The sequence below is a fragment of the Henckelia pumila genome, chromosome 4 (assembly GCF_033568475.1).
Source record: "Henckelia pumila isolate YLH828 chromosome 4, ASM3356847v2, whole genome shotgun sequence".
Classification (NCBI taxonomy): domain Eukaryota; kingdom Viridiplantae; phylum Streptophyta; class Magnoliopsida; order Lamiales; family Gesneriaceae; genus Henckelia; species Henckelia pumila.
This window is the reverse complement of record NC_133123.1, coordinates 119,049,358-119,070,513: the sequence shown is the minus strand read 5'-3', so window position 1 is coordinate 119,070,513 and position 21,156 is coordinate 119,049,358. Positions and strand designations below refer to the sequence as shown.

Genomic DNA, 21,156 nt, shown 5'->3' with positions numbered 1-21,156 from the left:
GGTACGAAACAGAAGTCTGGGGTATTCTGTAACACTTGTGGTGGAGGACATCCAACTGATCAGTGTCGAGGTGTATCTGGGAGATGCCATATATGCCATCAGACTGGCCATTTTGCGAGAGTATGTCCTCAGAGAGGTGCTGGACAGGCACGAGGTGCAGAGTCATCACGATCAGTGGCTTAACCCGTGAGGCAAGCCTCCTCTGTCCATTCCTTTCAACCATCACCACCTCAGCAACAGTCGAGGCCAGGAGGAAGTCAGGCAGGCAGTCAACCACAGAGACAGCAGGCTCATGTCTATGCACTGACAGAGGAACAGGCACAGGGAGCACCAGATGACGTGATTGCAGGTAACTGTTCTCTTTATGGTTATCCCGCATATGTCTTGATTGATACAGGTGCATCCCATACGTTTATATCTGCCAAATTTGTTGCATTGCATGCTTTGCCTGTTGAAACATTACCTGTTGTAGTATTTGTTTCTTCTCCTTTGGGGAGGGGTCTTATCTCGATTCAGATAGTTACGAATTGTTTACTACAGTATGAGGGTAATGAAATTGAGATAGATTGCTTCGTACTTGGTATGTCTGATTTCGACTGTATTATGGGGATTGATATGCTGAATAAGTACAGAGCTACCGTAGACTGTTTCCAAAAGATAGTAAGATTCAGACTTGAAATGGCTGGAGAATGGAAAAGTTCTATGGTAAGGGTTCACGTGCCAAAATTCCTCTTATTTATGTATTATCTATGACCCGACTTTTGCAAAAAGGAGCAGATGGATTTCTTGTTTATGCAGTTGATGTGTTGAAAACTAGCCCGAACCTGGCTGATTTGCCAGTGGTTAGTGAGTTTGCGGATGTTTTCCCTGATGAGATTCCAGGATTACCTCCGTATCGAGAGATTGATTTCAACATAGAACTGATGCCAGGAACTGCACCGATTTCGAAAGCACCTTATCGAATGGCACCAGTTGAACTGAAAGAATTGAAGGAACAGTTAGAAGATTTACTGGCCAAGGGATACATTCAACCCAGTGTTTCTCCTTGGGGAGCTCCAGTACTGTTTGTTAGAAAGAAGGACGGTTCAATGCGATTGTGTATCGATTACCGGCAACTGAACAAGGCTACGGTAAAGAACAAATACCCTTTGCCTCGTATTGATGATTTATTTGATCAGTTGCAGGGTTCTTCTGTGTATTCCAAGATCGATCTGAGATCTGGATACCATCAGCTGAGAGTTAGGGATTCTGATATTCCTAAGACTGCGTTCAGAACCAGGTATGGCCATTATGAGTTCATAGTTATGCCGTTTGGTTTGACGAATGCTCCAGCTGTGTTTATGGCTTTGATGAACCGTGTATTTCAGAAGTATCTAGATGATTTTGTGATTATCTTTATTGATGATATTCTGATATATTCAAAGAATTTGATTGATCATTCTGAACATCTGAGAACAGTATTGAAGACTTTAAGAGCTGAGAAATTGTATGCTAAACTGTCGAAATGCGAGTTTTGGCTGAAACAGGTTGTCTTTCTTGGACATATTATATCTGGAAATGGTATTTCTGTGGATCCAAGTAAAGTAGAAGCAGTGATCAGTTGGTCGAGACCGACATCTGTTCCTGAGATTCGTAGTTTTATGGGATTGGCTGGGTATTATCATCGATTCATTAAAGATTTTTCCAGAATTGCGAAGCCGATTACTCAGTTAACTCAGAAGAATGCTCCATTTCTCTGGTCTGATGCTTGTGAATCCAGTTTTCTGGAGTTGAAGAAACGACTGACCAGTGCACCAGTCTTGACGATTCCTTTAGGTACTGGTGGTTTCACTGTTTATTGTGATGCATCTCACCGAGGTTTAGGTTGTGTTTTAATGCAGCGAGGTCATGTGATTGCTTATGCCTCGAGAAAATTGAAGCCTCACGAGACCAGATATCCGATTCATGATCTTGAATTGGCTGCCATTGTATTTGCTTTGAAGATTTGGCGACATTATCTGTACGGGGAACAGTTAATCTATTCTGATCACAAGAGTCTGAAATATCTGTTTTCTCAGTCAGAACTGAATATGAGACAGCAAAGATGGCTGGATTTGCTGAAAGACTTTGACTGCGAAATTAAATATTATCCAGGAAAATCGAATGCAGCAGCAGATGCATTGAGTCGAAAGGTATGTTCTTTATCCTTATCGACGATTGGTGTATCGAATTTGATTGAAAACTGTTGTTTATCTGGATTAGTATTTGATACAAAATATCAGCCATTACGACTCTATCTAATTCGAGTTGAACCAGCTTTATTGGTAAGAATTCGAGATGCTCAGAAACTTGATCAGAATGTGCAGAACTCGATTGAGAAAGTTAGATCAGGGCATGTATCTGAATACCGGGTTAGAGATGATCTTCTTTACATTCACAATCGCCTAGTAGTGCCTGATATTTCTGATGTACGTCAACAACTACTGAAAGAGGCGCATTGTAGTCGTTACAGTATTCATCCTGGTGGTAGAAAGATGTATAATGATCTGAAAGCTCAGTATTGGTGGAAGCAAATGAAGACTGATATCACTGATTTTGTAGCTCGATGTTTGAATTGCCAACAGGTGAAAGCTGAGAGGAAAAGACCGCCTGGTTTGTTACAGAGTTTGTCTGTACCGGAATGGAAATGGGATCATATTTCCATGGACTTTGTGAATAGATTACCTCGATCTGCTAAAGGCTGTGATGCTATCTGGGCGATTATTGACAGATTGACGAAATCAGCGTGTTTTATTCCGTATCGCATGACGTATAGACATGACCAGATGGCAGAGATTTATGTCCGTGAAGTTGTCAGATTGCACGGAGTGCCGAAATCTATTGTATCAGATCGTGATCCTCGATTCACATCACATTTTTGGCACAGCTTACAGAGTGCTATGGGTACTCAGTTACACTTGAGCACAGCTTATCATCCACAGACTGACGGGCAGTCAGAGCGTACTATTCAAACATTGGAGGACATGTTGAGAGCTGTAGTGCTTGATTTTGGCACTAGTTGGCAAGAATCACTACCTCTTTGTGAATTCTCGTACAACAACAGCTATCAATCGAGTATAGGAATGGCTCCTTTTGAAGCTTTATACGAAAGAAAATGTCGATCTCCTTTGTACTGGGATGCTATTTCTGAAGTACCTGATATTGGTCCTGATATGATACGTAATATGAATGACCAGGTGAAGCTTATTCAGAAACGAATGAAGACAGCTCAAGATAGACAGACGAAATATGCCAACATTCGACGTCGACCTTTGTCTTTTGAACAAGGGGATCGTGTATTTTTTAAGATTTCTCCATTCAGAGGCACAGTCAGATTTGGCAAGCGAGGGAAGTTGTCTCCACGATATATTGGTCCGTATGAAATTCTGGAGAAAATAGGCAATCTTGCCTATCGATTGGCTTTACCTCCATCTTTATCTGGAATACATGATGTTTTTCATGTATCGATGCTTCGAAAATATCTTGCTGATGAATCTCATGTGCTTCAATCTGATGAGGCTGAACTCGACGATACTTTGAGTTATTTCGAAAAACCTATTCAGATTCTTGATCGTAAAGAGAAGCAACTTCGAACCAAGACTATTCCACTTGTGAAAGTCCAGTGGAGTCGTCATGGTATTGAAGAAGCGACTTGGGAGACTGAATCAGTTATGAGGCAGCGATTTCCAGAGATGTTTCAATGATGTGAGTTTCCTTTAGTTTCTGTTATCTAATATATCTTATATGATCCGTTGATGTTCGTACCTAAGATTTCGAGGACGAAATCGAGTCTTAGTAGAGGAGAATTGTAACGCCCAGAATTATTTAATTTTGATCCGAGAATATTTAATTTGAGAATATTTGGAGTTTTGATTTAAATTCTAATATTCTTAAATTATTTCGGATTGAAATTGAATAAATTGAGAAATTGAGGACTGAATTGCAATTATTGCATAGTTGAGGGGCCAAAGTGCAAAATCCTTATTTGGGCTGGAAACTTGTGATTTTTCCTAGCACTCACGTGTGAAACACTATTTTTCCATCAGATTACTCAGCAAAGAAAAGAAAAGGAAACCGAGAACAAGAACAGAGAAAATCCCAAGCCTTCTTCTTCATCTTGCGATTGCCATATCTTTTGACTCGAGCATCCGATTTAGATTCCGAAAGATGTTTTGGAATCCTTGAAACGAGACCTTCGATTTGATGTAAGTTTCCTCTTTGTTCTTCAGGGTTTGAGATTTCGAAATGGACAGATATCAGATGTTTTTATGAAATTGTGTTGTTGAGATTTTATCTTGTATAATCTTGAAGTTGGGTTGAAGAGTGATTTGTATATCATGTTCTTATGAATTCCCAACTATGATTTGATTATTATACCTGCTGATATGTTGGTTGTGAAGCTTCAACAGCTGATGTACATGTTAGAAATGTTGTAGATATGTTCGGAATCGCCGAGTTATACCGATATGCCGTCAAACTCTTGATTTGCAATGTTTTGCTAGCTTGTGCTTGAGCTGCTATTGAGGTGTATCATAGCTGATATTTCCTTGGTTGTATGCTATGTTTTCAGTATATAAACAGGACACATTGAGCTTGAAAACATCGCCTCTGAAACCAATAAAAGAAAGCACAAGGTTGGTAGAGTTTTGCCTTGAAGTTTGTTTGAAGAGTGAGCAGCTTTTTGATATAGATTTGGGGATTGTATGGTACAAATTTGGACAAGCTAGAACAAGTTAGAAGACATCCCAAACATCACATTTGAAAGGTAAAAGTGGACTATTAATTGATTGGGATTACAACTCGAGATGGTTTGTATCGAGTTTCCCCTAAATCACATACTTGTTTGCTTAATTGCTCTTATGTGTTTTTATTTGAGTTGTTGAATAAGTTTTGATGTTATGAATGCCTTGATGATGATATATGTTGCATTCATCTTGAAGACTTATTCCTTGATTTTGAAATGAACGGAAACGTTCGAATAGACGATTTGTGGAGTCGTATATGTATGGCCTGGGTGGTTTTTTTAGCCTAGCGTCTGATTTGCATATATGATTGCTTCAAAGTCTAGAGAAGCAAGATAAGTAACCCCACCTCGATCGGGAGAGTCGGTGGATTAGTTATGATATCTACTTCTCGGGATCCCAATCGACGAATGACGAAATGAACCTTGTTTTGAAAACATGCATTGTAATTACTTTTATATCATGATCTTGATATATGTTGTTATGCATGTTTAGTTGCTTTTACTGGGAAATCTATTTCTCACCGGAGTTATCCGGCTATTGTTTTGTTGTATGTGTCATTGCAATAGGAGGGAGTAGAACCGGGCAAAGGCGTGCTTAACAAACAAGGGATGAGTTGAACATAGCGTGATGATCCGAGTTAGAAGTTGAATGAGCTGTCATGATGTATATTTGAACCTTGAACATAATCATGTTATAGTTATAGTATCAAGACTTGTTGATGATGATATTATGATCTTGTTATTGTATTTAGAACATGTGAGATGTTGTAAATTCTTAAAACACCATGAAGTATCTTGATCTTGTTATATAGCAATGTGTTATGCATATTTTGGAAAGTCTTGATTATTATGATTGTAAGGCTTGTTATGATCTAATGGTATCCATTGTATAGCATGTTAGAATGCATGTTAGATGTTGCTATGGATTGGATCATGAATAAATCCTTGTTTGAGTTGATCTTGGATGGAAATATTTGGAGAACCATTTTTGACAGCAGCTGAACAATTTTCTGGTGCAGTGGCCGGCGCACGGGTGAGCAAGTACTCGCGCGCGCGCGAGCCAGCTCTTGAGATCTTGGTCTCATTGGCCGGCGCGCGTGCGCAGGGAAATCTATTTTAAAAAAATATTTTTTTTTATCCTTTTGTTTAGCTATTGATTGTTGTCTATTATTGTTGATTAATGTTTATTGAGAGATTAGAACTCGGGTCGTCAAGAGATTAGAACTCGGGTCGTCACACTTTCAAGATGCAGGGAGTTTCCGATGACGCTATTCGTTTGCGTTTATTACCTTTTTCATTAAGAGATAAGGCTAAAGCATGACTAACGAATCTACCCACAGGTTCCATCACCACTTGGGATGATCTCGCAAAAGCTTTCCTCACCAAATACTTCCCACGATCCAAATCAATGAAGCTGAGAGCTGACATCACAACATTTGCTCAAGGAGAACAAGAAACACTCTATGAAGCGTGGGAGCGCTATAAAGATCTATTGAGGAGATGCCCACACCACCAACTACCAGACGGTCTTGTGGTACAAATTTTTTTATTATGGTCTTCCTCACTCTAATCGCACAATGTTAGATGCAGCTGCAGGTGGTAATTTATTACGAAAATCACCAGAGGATGGATATGAGTTAATTGAGGAGATGACATCTAGTAGCTATCACCCTCAGTCTAAGAGAAGTGCTGCCAGGAGATCCGCGGGAATTCATCAAGTTGATGCATTCACTTCAGTAGCAGCTCAACTTGAGTTCATGAATAAGAGGATTGAAGAGCTAAGTTTAGGGCATTCTGCGATGCGTATTCAAGAAGTCTGGTGTGAGAAATGTGGTGCTGAACACTTTACGAAAGATTTTCAGACTGGAAATCCATCATATCAACCGGAGGGAGGTATGGTAAACCATGTGGGAAATCAAAACCGACCTAGAAATGATCCTTTCTCAAATACATATATCCCAGGATGGAAACAACATCCAAACTTTTTGTGGGGAGGACAGAATAATAGGCCTTATGGAAATCAGAACTATGGAAAACAACATCAGGAGGAGAAGTCAAGCATGGAACAGATGATGCAAAAGTTCATATCATCCACTAAAACCTGAATGCATCGATAAAAAATTTGGAGAATCAGATAGGGCAGTTGGCTAAAGCGATGTCCAGTAGAGATCCGGATACTTTGCCAAGCGACACGGAGAAGAATCCAAAAGAATAGGTCAAGACAGTTGAATTGAGAAGTGGGAAGCGAGTAGAACCTGAGAGACAAGAAGCGAAAGAGCCAAAAGTTACTATATCGGAGAAAACTGCAGGTAAGTTTTCTACCTCTACACAAATACCCACATCACAAAATAATGTTGCTATTCCACCACCTTTTTCTGCAGCTCTCAAGAAAGCCAAGCTAGACTCCCAGGTTGCAAAATTTCTAAAGGTATTCAAGAAATTGAATATCAACATCCCCTTTTCCGACGCACTGATGCAAATGCCAAGCTATGCTAAGTTCTTGAAGGAGATTCTCTCCAACAAGAGGAAATTGGAGGAGCATGCCATGATAAGTTTAACAGAAAATTGTTCTGCACTGGTTTAGAACAAGATCCCACTGTAACTCTTAGTCGTATCCCTCCCAAATTAACCCAACTCAACTCAAACAAATAAATAGTAGCGAGAGTAGGGATCATTCCTACGAGAAATGTGCAATTTATTATGTTCTTAAAAATACTGAAAATAAATAAAAGGGGATTTTGGGTTTTTGAAATTAACTACTAATAATTAAAAGAAAATTAAATAAATTTTATTAATTAGCATGAAAGAATTAAAATTATGAAAAATCAATTTATTAACGAGCCTTGGTATCGGTCGACTACACCCTTGAATTAATTCACTCGATCATCGATTCCCTAAAAATAATTAATTCTCATTGAATATTTACCATTGAAAATTTAATTTCCATCTCACCTTAATTTTATTTAATTAGACACAAGCGTTCTAAATTAACCTTTACCAATAAATCAACCAAGATACAAGAGATCAAGATTTAAATCCAAGGTAGCATTCAAACTAGTGAAATTGATGAAGCTAAACAACACAAGCACAAGCGGTTGTATTTAATCTAATCAATTGTTGTTCCTACGAATTAACAAATTCACAAGCGGCAAATATTAATCATAGTTGCTTCACAAATTAGATGGATCAAACAATTATGAATTTGAATTCTAATTTAGTAGTAGATTGTATAGCAAAATCCTAGGGTGATCAATCCAAAAATCTCACATACAAGCATGAAATAAATCAGAATAACTTTTGATACTCAATAAAAATCAAACAATGAAAATCTGAATCTCACAAGATGAATAAACTTCAAAGGGTTTGTTTTCCTCTACCAAGAACTAAAACTTAGAAGAATTGAAGAAGAAATTGAATCTAAGAACAAGAAAGATAAAACCTAGCCGCCAGTATCAAGATGAATGTCAAAACATTACCTTTTCCAATCTGGATTCCACGAATGCTATGCTGCGCGGTCTGCTCGCCAATGTTGGTTTGGACCCTGCAGCCTTTCCTGTGCCACCACCCTATCCACCTCCGCTCCGATTCCAATATGTCGCACCCAAACTTAATCTAACTGATGATTCTGATGAGGAGCTCGCTGGAGCTGATTAGGACCACTAGTTCAGGGGAGTTGTTGTTTTTGTGTCTTTTTGTTTATTTTCATTTTGTTTGTTTTGCATCGTTTTTCCTTATTTTCTTGTTTTGCATTTTGCTTTTGAGTTGGTGTCATGTTTGTTCGCATTGAGGACAATGCTAGGTTTTAATTTGGGGATGGTGTTATTTACTATTTATTCATGCATCATGTATTGTGTTGTTGATTTGTGTGTCGGTTAATGCATGCTGTTCATGGATGAACTCATAAGAGACAATGATGAATAGGAAGAAAATTTTGAAACATTGTGAAAAAAATATACCTTTGGATTGATTGTGAATAATTCATTGCACCATAGTTCAACCAGTGAAGTGAACTAAGAAAAACGAAATTCCAGTGTCTAGATCATTGCACGACACTAAGGGTTTATTAAAATCGATTACATACTTGATGATTTCAATTATCTCTAATAATGAACTGATGAAGTTGGACAAGATGAATGATTCATAGCGCACTCGTAAAACAAATTTTTGCTTGTTATGATGTTACATCCGGGTTTGACTATGGATTGAAACTCTAATCCTTAAGTTAAGCTAAGTCTGCGGATTAATTGGAAATGAAAAAATTATTTCTTGCAAAAAGAAATCCACTTTTTTTTTTAAAAAAATATTCCATCTGGGCTATAGACGAGGGGATTGAAATTCTCCTATGAAAGTTATAGTTAAGTTTGCGGGTTGAATGGGATATGAAAATTTTTATATAACTCCATCCGGGTTTGATTAGGGATTGAAATCCTAATCCTTAATCCCTAATCCCTAATCTAAACTAAGTTTGCGGACTATATGAGATTTTTACCGGATGCAAAATCTGTAGGTGTGTAAAATAATATCTATGGATCATTCATTTGTTTTTGTGTTATTAAACTCCAAAGGAGGTGAGAAGGTGGAAATAAATTGAGAAAATGAGTTGTAGGAGATAGGTTTAATCTGATGTGTCATTTAGATCTGTTGGCCCAAGTAAACCGAGTCTTTTCGACGTGCATAACACTGGAGCTACTACTCACACATTCACGTTCACATGAAAATCAAAAAGGGATATGATAATTTTATTCAAAGATAGTGAGATTTTCTGAGGCTTGAAAGCTTGAGTTTATCCATTGTTGTTTTTGGTGTGTTATTTTACTTTGTCTTGTGTTTGAATGTTCGTTGTCACATTTTTTGCTTGAGGGCGAGCGATTAAAGTTTAGTTTAGGGGGAGGTTGACATGAGTCATTTTTACGTATTTTTTATTGCATGGTTTTCGTGTGTTTTGAATTAATGTCAATTTATTTTGTTGTGTTAAAGTTAATTTATGTGCATTTAGTGTTTTTATCATGCATTTTGTTCACTCCTCGTGTTTTTGTGGTTATTGTGGCAGGTAAACAAGGAAAGAATAAAATTCTGAAAAGAAACAAGGTGCGCCTGAGCTGTCAATTCTGCAGCTCGGGCGCGGCATCGAAGAAAATACAGAAATAACAGAGGAACATGCGCCCGGGCGGCCATTTCTGCAGCCCGAGCGCATGCTCGTAAGGATGAGTCAGTAAGGGGGTATAATTTCCTGCGCCCAGGCTGTCAATTCTGCAGCTCGGGCGCTCTCGCATAATTTTGGAAAGTTTTATTTTGGGTGTTTTAAAAGGAAAGGACTCTTGGTGCAATGTAAAGAGAAGATTTTCAGGCGTTTGGAGGGTGCGACTCGCAGAGAACAAGGCACGGCAGCTGTGAAGGGATTGGAAGATCGTTCAGCTTGTTTTGAGTTTTCTTCTCTTCAAACTTTGAATTTTTATGTTGAAAAACATTGTTAGATTAATTTTTATTATGAGTTGTAGTAGCTAAACTTTCTTTTGTTGGAATTTAGGGGATCCGAACCCCAAAACACGTTTGTGTGATTGAATTTGTTGGACGAATTGAGTTTACTTGATACTATTATTTGATTTTGTCATGGTTTATTCTTCTATGTTAAGGAGTAGCTAAATTTAGCATATATTCATAGATTGTGAATTGTTATCGAGAGATAAATTCATGATTAGGACGAGTGACATAATCCATGAACTTAAAATATGCATAGAGATATGATATTTAGTACATGTTGATAACCATAGACCACCAGGTTGAAAGTTGTTGGAATTCAAGGAACGCAAAGCAATCAGTAATGATAAATAATTAAAGAGATTTAATTGTTTCATTAACTTGAATTAGATTGGAATAAACTCGAGAGAGAGTGTCGATATATCAGGAATTCCTGTCGAACTTATGTGTATAAAAGTGAATTTCAATCGTCCAGTTCAATTAAGGGGAAGGTGAACCGAGATTCCAACAAAATATTCTCATATTATATTTTCTCTTTTTAAAATTTGAAATCGTTTATGTCCTTGAAATTTAGTTATTTAATTTGAATTTATTAGTTTATAATTTTAGTATAATCATTCATCAAATTTTCGTTACTTTGGGTAGAGGAATAAATAATTGAATTATTGTGACATAGTCTCTGAGGACGATACTCGTACTCTATACACTTTACTATAACTTGATTCGTGCACTTGCAATAATTTTGAGCATAATTTAGAAATACTGATATTGATTTTAAGTGTTAGTATTTGCTCGATCAATGAACCAGGGGAAACCATGGTTGAGTTTGATGAACAGTTTAGCAGTATCATTTGTGAACTTATTACTTTATATAAATCATAATCTCACCATGAAATTACATTGAAGGTTATGTGTGCCTTGCCCAGAGACTGAGATGTCAATACTGTAGCTGTAACACCCAAAATTATCTTAATTGAGTTTATTGTTGATATTCAAAGATTATAGAACTCAAAGTTGAATTGATATTTTATCAGGGACTGAATTACAATTTTTGAAGAGTTCGAGGTCCAAAGTGCAAAAGGAGGATTTTATATAATATCTTGAACTTAATATCATTGACTAAGTCTCTTTTCCTTCTCATCTTCTTCTCCCTCATTCACGTCAACCTGCCGCCCTCCAAGCTCCTTTAATTCTTCGGTTTGCACGATCCGTCCGATAGAAATTCAATCTGAAGGCATATCCGCGATCACGACATCGAAGGCTTCGTTCTATCGCAAGTATTTCTTTGATCGGTTATACTTCATTTTTTGGATGTTTTTGGAATCGAATTATTTTTGGATATGTTGTTCTTGAGCTTGCATATATCGTTTATTTGAGGTCGGATCGGAAAAAGAACGTTGTTTGGAATTGTTATGATTTTTGAGGCATAAATTCAAAATTGGGGTTTTGAGATTTGTTGATATTGAGTTGATATTGATGAATTGGTGTTGGTATGAGTTGTTTTCTATATATATATATGGTTGTTGTGGTTTTTGGTTGATCGAAATATAGTCATTATGCCGCCGGTTTGAGTTTTGGATATCGAGTAGTTTGAATGGATTGAGATGTATTTTGTTTGAGTTTGAATGTCGATATTAATAGTTTATTGCTTCATTTCAGATTGGTTTTAGAATTGGTGAATCAAGAGTTAACGAAATTCGAGCATATAGAGTTGAAGCCGGTATAATATTGATTTCTCTCTTGATGATTGTTTTGGATTCGAATAAGTTTTGATATGAGATTATCATTCGCTTATCCAAGTTTGGAGCATATCGAATCAAAAAAAGGTATAAGTCAACATTGAATTGAATTGGGAAGAATACTCGAATCCAAGTTGATTTTCGAGTTTTCCTGAAATCACATACTTGCATGTTTACTTGAATTGCTTGGACTATGTTTGAATGTATTCGATTTGCACTTGCATTCATATTGAGCCTAATGATTTGATTTAATTTTGAATTAGACGTTTTGGGGACTATAATCAAGTGACATTGGTCTTCGAGTTACTCCAATAGCCTGAGACTCCTTATAGTTGCTCCAGAGTCTAGAGGATTGAGATATGCATCATCCACCTCGATCGAGAGAGTTGGTGAGTTGTTGTGATATCTTGACCTCAGGATCCCAATCAAGAACTGAGCTATCTTGTGATTATCCGAGTTGATAGTCACAAAACTTAAATTCATGCACTTCATTCAATTTCATAATTGGAATATGTTGTCATTATATCATGATTTTTATATATTGTTTGATATTGCATGTTTGTTGCTTTTATTGGGAATATTATTCTCACCGAATTTATCCGGTTGTTGTCTTGTTTGTGTATGTGTACTTGGAAACAGGTGGGACATGACTGAGTCAGAGGCAGCATGGCTAGATCGAGTTGTGTTTGATAGAAGTGACGACTTGGTTTAGAGTCGTTGTTGTATTTCAAACCCAATATGTATTTTGCGTTGTATAACCTAGAACCGATGCATGTTCTATTCTTTTGAGTATTTTGTACAACTCTAGACTCTTATGTATTGTATTTTGGTTGATTGAAGTATTAATGCATGTTATGGATTGTATTTGGAGTTGATTCCGGGATTTTCAGAACTGCATGCCTTAGTTTATTTTTCTTAGTTTTAGCAGGGCACGGACCCCGTGCATACATCCTTGTATGGGTCCATGTACCTTCGCATTTTGTAATGTATTGAATTTTTTAATGCACGGACCACAGACATGCATCCGTGCATGGGTCCGTGTGTACTCTGTTTGAGGCAGTAAGTTTTTGTTTTAGAAATGTTGGGAATAGACCCGAGCACGGAGGGTGCAGGGGTCCGTGCATAAAAGAGAGAGTAGAATTTTTAGTGCATTGATTAAGTATGGACCTTGACACGGAGGTGGCATGGGGTCCGTGTACCTTGAAGATGTTGATCCTTGGATACAGGTTAATGCACGGACCCGAGCACGGAGGTGTGCACGGGGTCCGTGCATGGTTTAAATAAAATTATTACCTTTTCGTCTTGACTCTATGTCGTTGATTGCATGATTTGATCTTGATTAGATGATTAGAACCAAGGTCCTCACATTAAGTGGTATCAGAGCGATAAGTTCTTGGTTTTTATTAGAGTGAGCGGGGTGGATCGAGTTCGCTTGATTTAATTTCTCGCATGTGATTGAATTCTTTATTCAAATATTTGAATTCCATGCGAGCATGCTTTATTATTTGAAAATTAATTGAATACATGATTTTGTGATTTAAATTTTAAAGCATGAATTATTTGAGATATGAACTTTAATCAATTTCTGATTGAATCCGAAGATATGAACTTTAATCAATTTCTGATTGAATCCGGATTCCCTTGAGGTTGTTTGAGTAAGATGATCAAAGGTTATTGGACACCGAATTGTTGAGATTGAGATATTTGTGTCCTAACCCTTTGATCACCATATATGGAACCTCGATGAGTATTTAACAGGGAACGACCGGCAGTAACTCCTCCCAACGAACAGGATAGTAACGAAACTGATCAGATGGATGTCATAGCGACGTTAATGAAAACCTTACTGAAGAGGTTTCAGTCGTTCAAACCGCCAACGTTGAAGGGTACCGAGAATGCAGTTGACTGTGAGAGTTTGTTGGAGGACATTGATCAGTTGTTCGATTCTTTCGATTATTCAGTTGTTCGCTAAGCTGTCAAAGTACGAGTTCTGGTTGGATCGAGTTATATTTCTCGGTCATATTATTTCTGGAGATGGGATTTATGTTGATCCTAGTGGTAACGCTCAGTTGTATCGCGTCCAAATTACCCGATGCAACTCAGATAAATAAAATATGCAATAATGAGAGAAGAGATCGTTCCCACGAGAAAAGTGAAATTTATTGTATTCTAAAATAAAATAAAGGGGGTTTTGAGAACTGAAATTAACTACTAAAAATTTAAAGGCAATATTTAATGAAATTCTATCAACTATCATGCAAGATTAAATTATAACGAAGAAATCAATGTGAAACAAGCCTTGGTATCAGTCGACTACACCCTTGAAGTTATTCATTCGATCATCGATTATCTAAAAATAATTAATTCACATTGAATATTCACCATTAGAAATTTAATTCATGTTTCACTTTAATTTTAGTTAACTAGACACAAGCGTTCTAAATTAACCCTTACCAATGAATTAACCTAATACAAGCGATTAGATTTAAATCCATGATAGCATGCAAACTAGTGAAACTGACGAATCTAGATAACACATATACAAGTGAATGTATTTAATCTAGTCAATTATTGTCCCTACAATTCAATAAATTCACTAGAGGAATTTATTAATCGTAGTTGCTTCGCAAATCAGATGATTCAAACAATTACGGATTTGAGTTCTAATTTAGCAATAGATTGTATAATAAAATCACAGGGTGATCAATCCTAGAATCTCACATACAAGCATGGAAATCAATCCAAAACAATTTTTGATACTCAGTTATAAATCAAACGATGAAAATCTGAATCTGACAAAATAAATAAAATCAAGGGTTCGTCTTCCTCAACCGAGTACTAAAACTTAGCCAACAATATTAATGAATTCTCTAGAAAGTTTCATGAAATAAAATTAAATCTAAGAAAAGAGAGAAGAAACCTAGCCGCCAATAGAGTTATTCTCGCTTTCTGCCGTCCAAAATTCTTATTAATAATCGGGTTCTAAGAGTTATTTAAAGTGTAGAGTCCTTCCCAAGAAAGTTTTCTAATTAAAATAAAATTCCCGAAAATCCCATCTTGCTCTCTCGATCGGTTGAAGTCTGCGGATCAAGCGAGAAATTCTCTGTATCGAAATCTTCAATTGGCCCGCTCGATCGGTGGAATATGGCGGATCGAGCGGCTAAACTTCTACCTCAAAAATTCTCTTGCACAGGCACTTTGCGCAGATCACAAGCCTCCCATGCGATAGCGCATCCAACTTCCTCAACCGCGCATCACTTGCGCTGATTACATGCGCAATCGCGCATAATTCTTTCTTCAGTGCATGGTTTCTTTCTTCAGCGTACCATTTGGTGCAATCGCGCAACACTTATCAGCAACAGCGCTCCAAGCTTTCTTCTTCACCAGGTTGCAGCAAAGCTCTTATTTCTCTCAATTTTTCTTGTCTTGCGCAAATGCGGAGGTCCTAAGCGCAGGTGCTTAACTTGTTTCTTCTTCAATGTGCGCATCAAACTTGCTCCAAGATACATCAACAACGCATCAACAAAGCTTCTCTTTTGTTCAATTCTTCTCTTTTTTCTACATCAACCCACTACCGAAGATTAAGAACTATAAAATGAATTTAATAAATCAAAACGCGCCTAATCCTCACAATTTAATCCATGTAAACATAGGAAAATGTCATCACATCAAACTCTCACATACTTAATCCTTGCTCGCTCTCGAGCAACACAAAACCAAAAATAAGTTCGAGCTCATATCTCATAACAAAAATAACCATGAATTCCACAATTGTGCCTCAGGAATTAACTCAATGCATGATCAAGAAAGACGTTAAAATGCTAACAATGAAACAAGTTCAATATCCAGACATTTCAACTAGAGATATAGCCCCGAACGTGTGTGTGTGTGTATGGTCATTAGCAAGTTTCATGCACACTTCACAGATCCATTCAATGTAAAACCCCATAATAGCTCAAGTTTCACACCAACAAATCAAATTAAACCATTGAGAAGTTTTATAGTCTTTTCACTTGTCCGAGTAATTGCACCCGGTTATCCTCAACTCCATACATTCTTTTCCATATTTAGCTCTTGGAATTTGTAGGACTAGAATTTCAATCCTCATTCCAATTCCTCTCCTCTCCTCACCTTACTAACTCCATTCTTTGCTCTTTTTTTTCTTCGATTAAGCTCAAAATGGAGGTTTATAGGCTAGCAACTTCCTAAGACTATCATAAGGTTCACACAACCTTTACTATGTCATATACAATTCACAAGCCATGACTCATGCGTGCTAAAGAATATTCAAGAACCATATCAAAGTCTAATTTGCATTCGAGATCAAAGTGTTCCAAGGTTAGCAAATCATCTATTTTCAAAAGCATGCATGTCATCAATCAAATATCATCATAGGCTAGTGATTTTCAACAGCCAAATTTATCACAAACTATGAGCTCTAATTTTTTTTTTTTTTCATAAAACGGCTAAATTCTCTCAATGACTGGCTAAGTCCTCTCCCCCATACTTAAAATCTTATATTGTCCCCAATGTAAGTAAAAATGCAAAACAAAAATAAATAAAAACTAAGAATGAAAAGAAATACTCCCCTTGGGTTTCCTCCCAAGCAGTGCCTCTGTTTACAGTCGTCGGTCCGACTGTATGCTTCAGATCCTCATGGAGGTTCATATCTGGTTCCCTTGTCCACCTTCACCCAATTGAACAGTTTTGCAGTTATTTTCTGTCTATGCTTGTTCTACTTTGATTTCTTTCTTATCCCCGTTTCTTGACTACTTCTTCCCTTTTCCTTAGGCATTCATTTCGCTCGATCTGGAGGAGTTTTGGCTCAGTTTTAGGTACCTGCAAAACAGAAAAAAAAAAAATTTGCATTAGAATTCTTAGCAGGTTGTGCCATTACTTTCTTCAACTTACCCTCATTCATATCTTTCGTGTGTTCTTGTGACAAGTGATCATGGATATCAAGATTATTAACAACACTTTCACAACTAGGAAAATTCAGGTTATCAAAAATATTAAACTTGACAATCTCCCCATCAAATTCCATAGTGAGAGTACCATTGTTAACATCTATGATAGATTTCGAAGTTTTAAGAAATGGTTTTCCTAGCAAAATTGGGCTCTTCAAATCATTGTTTTTCATATCAAGCACATAAAAATTAGCAGGAAAAACCAAGTTATCAACTTGCACAAGAACATCTTCTAACACACCTCTAGGATAAATAGTAGACCTATCAGCCATCTGAATAATAATTGTGGTTTCATTCAAGGGCCCAACATTTATGGAAAAATAAACAGAATATGGCATGACATTAATCAATGCTCCTAAGTCTAGCATGGTCGTTTCAAGCTGAATATCTCCTATCTTACAAGGAATCAAAAACATACCTGGACCCTTGCATTTTGTGGGTATCTTTCTTTGAATCACAGCAGAAACCTGTTCTCCTAGTTCTACTTTCTGGCATCCCTTCAACTTTTTTTTTTTGCAGTACATAACTCTTTTAAAAATTTATTATAGCGAGGCACTTGTTTAATAGCATCTAACAAGGGAATATTTATCTCACATCTACGAAAAATTTCATACAACCTCTTAATTCCTTCATCCTTTCTAGACTCTTTCAACGCTAAGGGAAAAAGGGCTACATGTTTAGACTCAGAAAGAGGAGAAAACTTACCTCTTGGTGCTTCTTTGTGATTAAGCTCAGTCTGCTCTACCTTGAATTTCTCCTCATATTCGTTTTGTACTGGCTCTTTCACCACTTCTTCATGAACCTTCAACTCTCTTCCACTCCTAAAGGTGATTGCACTCACATTCTCCTTTGGATTCACCACTGTCTGTGATGGTAAACTGCTAGAATTTTGTGCTTCTAACCTATTAATGGCGATTGCCAACTGCCCCACTTGAGTGTTCAAGTGTTGGATACTTGCTCTCGTTTCCTATTGAAAATTCAAAGTGTTAGTTGCAAGATCCTTAACTATATTTTTTAGAAACTCACCAGGCATTGGAATTTGAGGATGCTGCTGTTGTGGAGGATACAGTGGCCGTAGGGTTGGTTATTCGATTGTGTCTGAGGTCCAGATTGATTCGCCGGAGGGTTTCCATATCTGAGGTTTGGATGATCCTTCCAACCTGGATTGAATGTATTTGAGTAAGAATAATAATTTCTCTGTGGTGCCCCAGGTAATCCTTCAGCTGCATTGACTTGTTCACTCGTTTTCTCTTGAAGCGTGAGACACATGTCAATTGCATGTCCCCTTGCAGTGCAAATTTCACAAACCTTCACATTTTGTCCATTCCCTACAGCCATTTGACGCAAAAGAGACGTCAGATCAATCAGTTGTTGTTCAAGGGAAGAAACATTTACCTCATTGCCCCGTCTGGGTGCTGGATCACTCCTGTTAGTGCCAAATTGCTGAGAATTGGCAGCCATATTTTCGATCAAATTCCTTGCTTGGATTGGTGTTTTGTCCACAAAACTCCTCCACTGGCCGCATCTAGCATAATCCTGTTATGAGACAACAAACCTTCATAGTAGTATTGGATTAAAATATTTTCACTTATCTGGTGTTGCGGACAGCTAGCACGAAGCTTCTTGAACCGCTCTCAATACTCGTGAAGTGACTCTCTGATCCTGTATACTGTTTGATGCCATAGATCTCCTTTCTAATGTTTACCGTTCTCGAAGCTGGAAAGCACTTCTCTAGAAATATCCTATTTATCTCTGCCCAGGTGGTGATGGATCCAGGAGGTAGGTAGTATAACCAATCCTTTGCAACATTCTTTAACAAAAACGGAAAGGCTCTCAGTTGGATATGCTCCTCTGTTACTCCATGTGGTTTCATGCTTGTGCACACCACATGGAATTCCATTAAGTGCTTGTGTGGATCCTCACCTGCAAGACCATGAAAAGCAAGCAACAAATGTATTAGCCCAGATTTTAATTCAAAATTATCATTGGCTTCTAAGGTAGGGAAAGCAATGCATAAAGACTACCTGTTTTGATCAGGAGTGCCCAATTGTCTCAGAATAAGATTTGCGTTTTCAGCCATCTCTTCACTATTCGAATGGAACCTCTTCTTCCTCTTCAAATATCCGTCTCGTTTTTCTCCTTCGACTATGCAATGTTCTTTCTATCTCTAGATCGTATGGAAATTCTTCTTCAGAAGACCTGAAAGCATGAACGAACCAGAGAAGCACATGGGAAAATAATAGAAATAAAAATAAAAACAAGAACACAAATAAATTAAACGCCTTCCCTGGAAACGGCGCAAAAATTTGGTAACGCTCAGTCATATCGCGTCAAAATTACCCGACTCAACTCAGATAAATAAAATATGCAGTAGTGAAAGTAGGGATCGTTCCCATAAGAAAAGTGAAATTTATTGTATTTTAAAATAAAATAAAGGGGGTTTTGAGAATTGAAATTAACTACTAAAAATTTAAAAGCAACATTTAATGAAATTCTATCAACTATCACGCAAGATTAAATTATAACGAAGAAATCAATGAGAAACAAGCCTTGGTATCGGTCGACTACATCCTTGAAGTTATTCATTCAATCATCGATTATCTAAAAATAATTATTTCACATTGAATATTCACCATTAAAAATTTAATTCCTATTTCACCTTAATTTTAGTTAACTAGACACAAGCGTTCTAAATTAACCCTTACCAATGAATTAACCCAATACAAGCGATTAGATTTAAATCCACGATAGCATGCAAACTAGTGAAACTGACGAATCTAGACAATACATACACAAGCGGATGTATTTAATCTAGTCAATTGTTGTCCCTAAAATTTAATAAATTCACAAGCAGAAATTATTAATCGCAGTTGCTTCGCAAATCAGATGATTCAAACAATTACGGATTTGAGTTCTAATTTAGCAATAGATTGTATAATAAAATCACAGGGTGATCAATCCTAGAATTTCACATACAAGCATGACAATCAATCCAAAACAACTTTTGATACTCAATTATAAATCAAACGATGAAAATCTGAATCTCACAAAATAAATAAAATCAAGGGTTCGTCTTCCACAACCAAGTACTAAAACCTAGCGAACAATATTAATGAATTCTCTAGAAAGTTTCATGAAATAAAATTAAATCTAAGAAAAGAGAGAAGAAACCTAGCCGCCAAGAGAGTTATTCTCACTTTCTGTCGTCCAAAAGTTTTATTAATAATTGGGTTCTAAGGTCCTTCCCAAGAAAGTTTCCTAGTTAAAATAAAATTCCCGAAAATCCCGTCTTGCTCGCTTGCTCGATCGGTTGAAGTCTGCGGATTGAGCGATAAATTCTCTGTCTCAAAATTTTCAATTGGTCTGCTCGATCGGTGGAAAATGGCGGATCGAGCGGCTAAACTTCTGCCTCAAAAATTCTCTTGCACATGCACTTTGCGCAGATCACAAGCCTCCCATGCGCGATAGCGCATCCAACTTCCTCAACCACACATCACTTGCGATGATTACATGCGCAATCACGCATCATTCTTTCTTCAGCGCATGGTTTCCTTCTTCAGCGTACCATTTGGCGCAATCGCGCAACACTTATCAGCAACAGCGCTCCAAGCTTTCTTCTTCACCAGGTTGCAGCAAAGCTCTTGTTTCTCTCAATTTTCCTTGTCTTGCGCAAATGCGGAGGTCCTAAGCGCAAATGCTTAACTTGTTTCTTCTTCAACGTGCGCATCAACCTTGCTCCAAGATACATCAACAACGCATCAACAAAGCTCCTCTTGTGTTCAATTCTTCTCTTTTTTCTACATCAAACCACTACCAAATATTAGGAACTATAAAATGAATTTAATCAATGAAAACTCACCTAATCCTCACAATTTAATCCACGTAAACATAGGAAAATGTCATCACATCACCCAAAAAGATCGAAGCGGTTATGAATTGTCCTAAACCAACATCTGTTCCTGAGATTCGAAGTTTATGGGTTTAGCGGGTTACTATCGCAGATTCATCAAGGGATTCTCCTCTATTGTGAAGTCTATTACTCAGATTACTCATAAAAATGAGCCTTTTGTCTGGACCGAAGCATGTGAGGCCAGTTTTGTTGACTTGAAAAAGCGGTGGATCAGTGCTCCAATCTTAGCTATTCCTTCAGGTACTGGTGGTTTTTCAATTTATTGCGATGCTTCTCATCTAGGATTGGGATGTATTCTTA

General features: G+C 37.3%; 1 protein-coding gene and 1 non-coding gene across 2 annotated transcripts; both read right to left on the bottom strand.

Annotated features, from left to right (window-relative positions):
• Positions 1-6,173: 6,173 nt before the first annotated feature.
• On the bottom strand, positions 6,174-6,280 carry LOC140870115 (small nucleolar RNA R71). Its single transcript, XR_012147093.1, has one exon. It is a non-coding gene; the product is annotated as a small nucleolar RNA R71 (small nucleolar RNA).
• A 10,530-nt stretch (positions 6,281-16,810) lies between these two features.
• Positions 16,811-19,026, bottom strand: LOC140861620 (uncharacterized). The gene is made up of 7 exons (XM_073264642.1): positions 18,990-19,026; positions 18,652-18,869; positions 18,342-18,482; positions 17,973-18,254; positions 17,652-17,913; positions 16,891-17,337; positions 16,811-16,818 (listed from the first exon to the last, which is right to left on the bottom strand). Exons 1-7 carry the CDS (start codon positions 19,024-19,026, stop codon positions 16,811-16,813), a joined length of 1,395 nt encoding a protein of 464 aa, XP_073120743.1.
• Between the last annotated feature and the right edge of the window lie 2,130 nt (positions 19,027-21,156).

Bases quoted from the DNA above. Each gene is read 5' to 3' on its own strand.
- LOC140861620 (XM_073264642.1), bottom strand. From the start codon at position 19,026: ATGGCTGAAAACGCAAATCTTATTCTGAGACAATTGG. The intron at 18,255-18,341 runs GTAAATGTTTCT...CAAAATGTGAAG, and splicing joins CACCCAGACGGGGCAATGAG to GTTTGTGAAATTTGCACTGC. The intron at 17,338-17,651 runs GTAAGTTTTCTC...CTTGTAAGATAG, and splicing joins TCACAAAGAAGCACCAAGAG to GAGATATTCAGCTTGAAACG.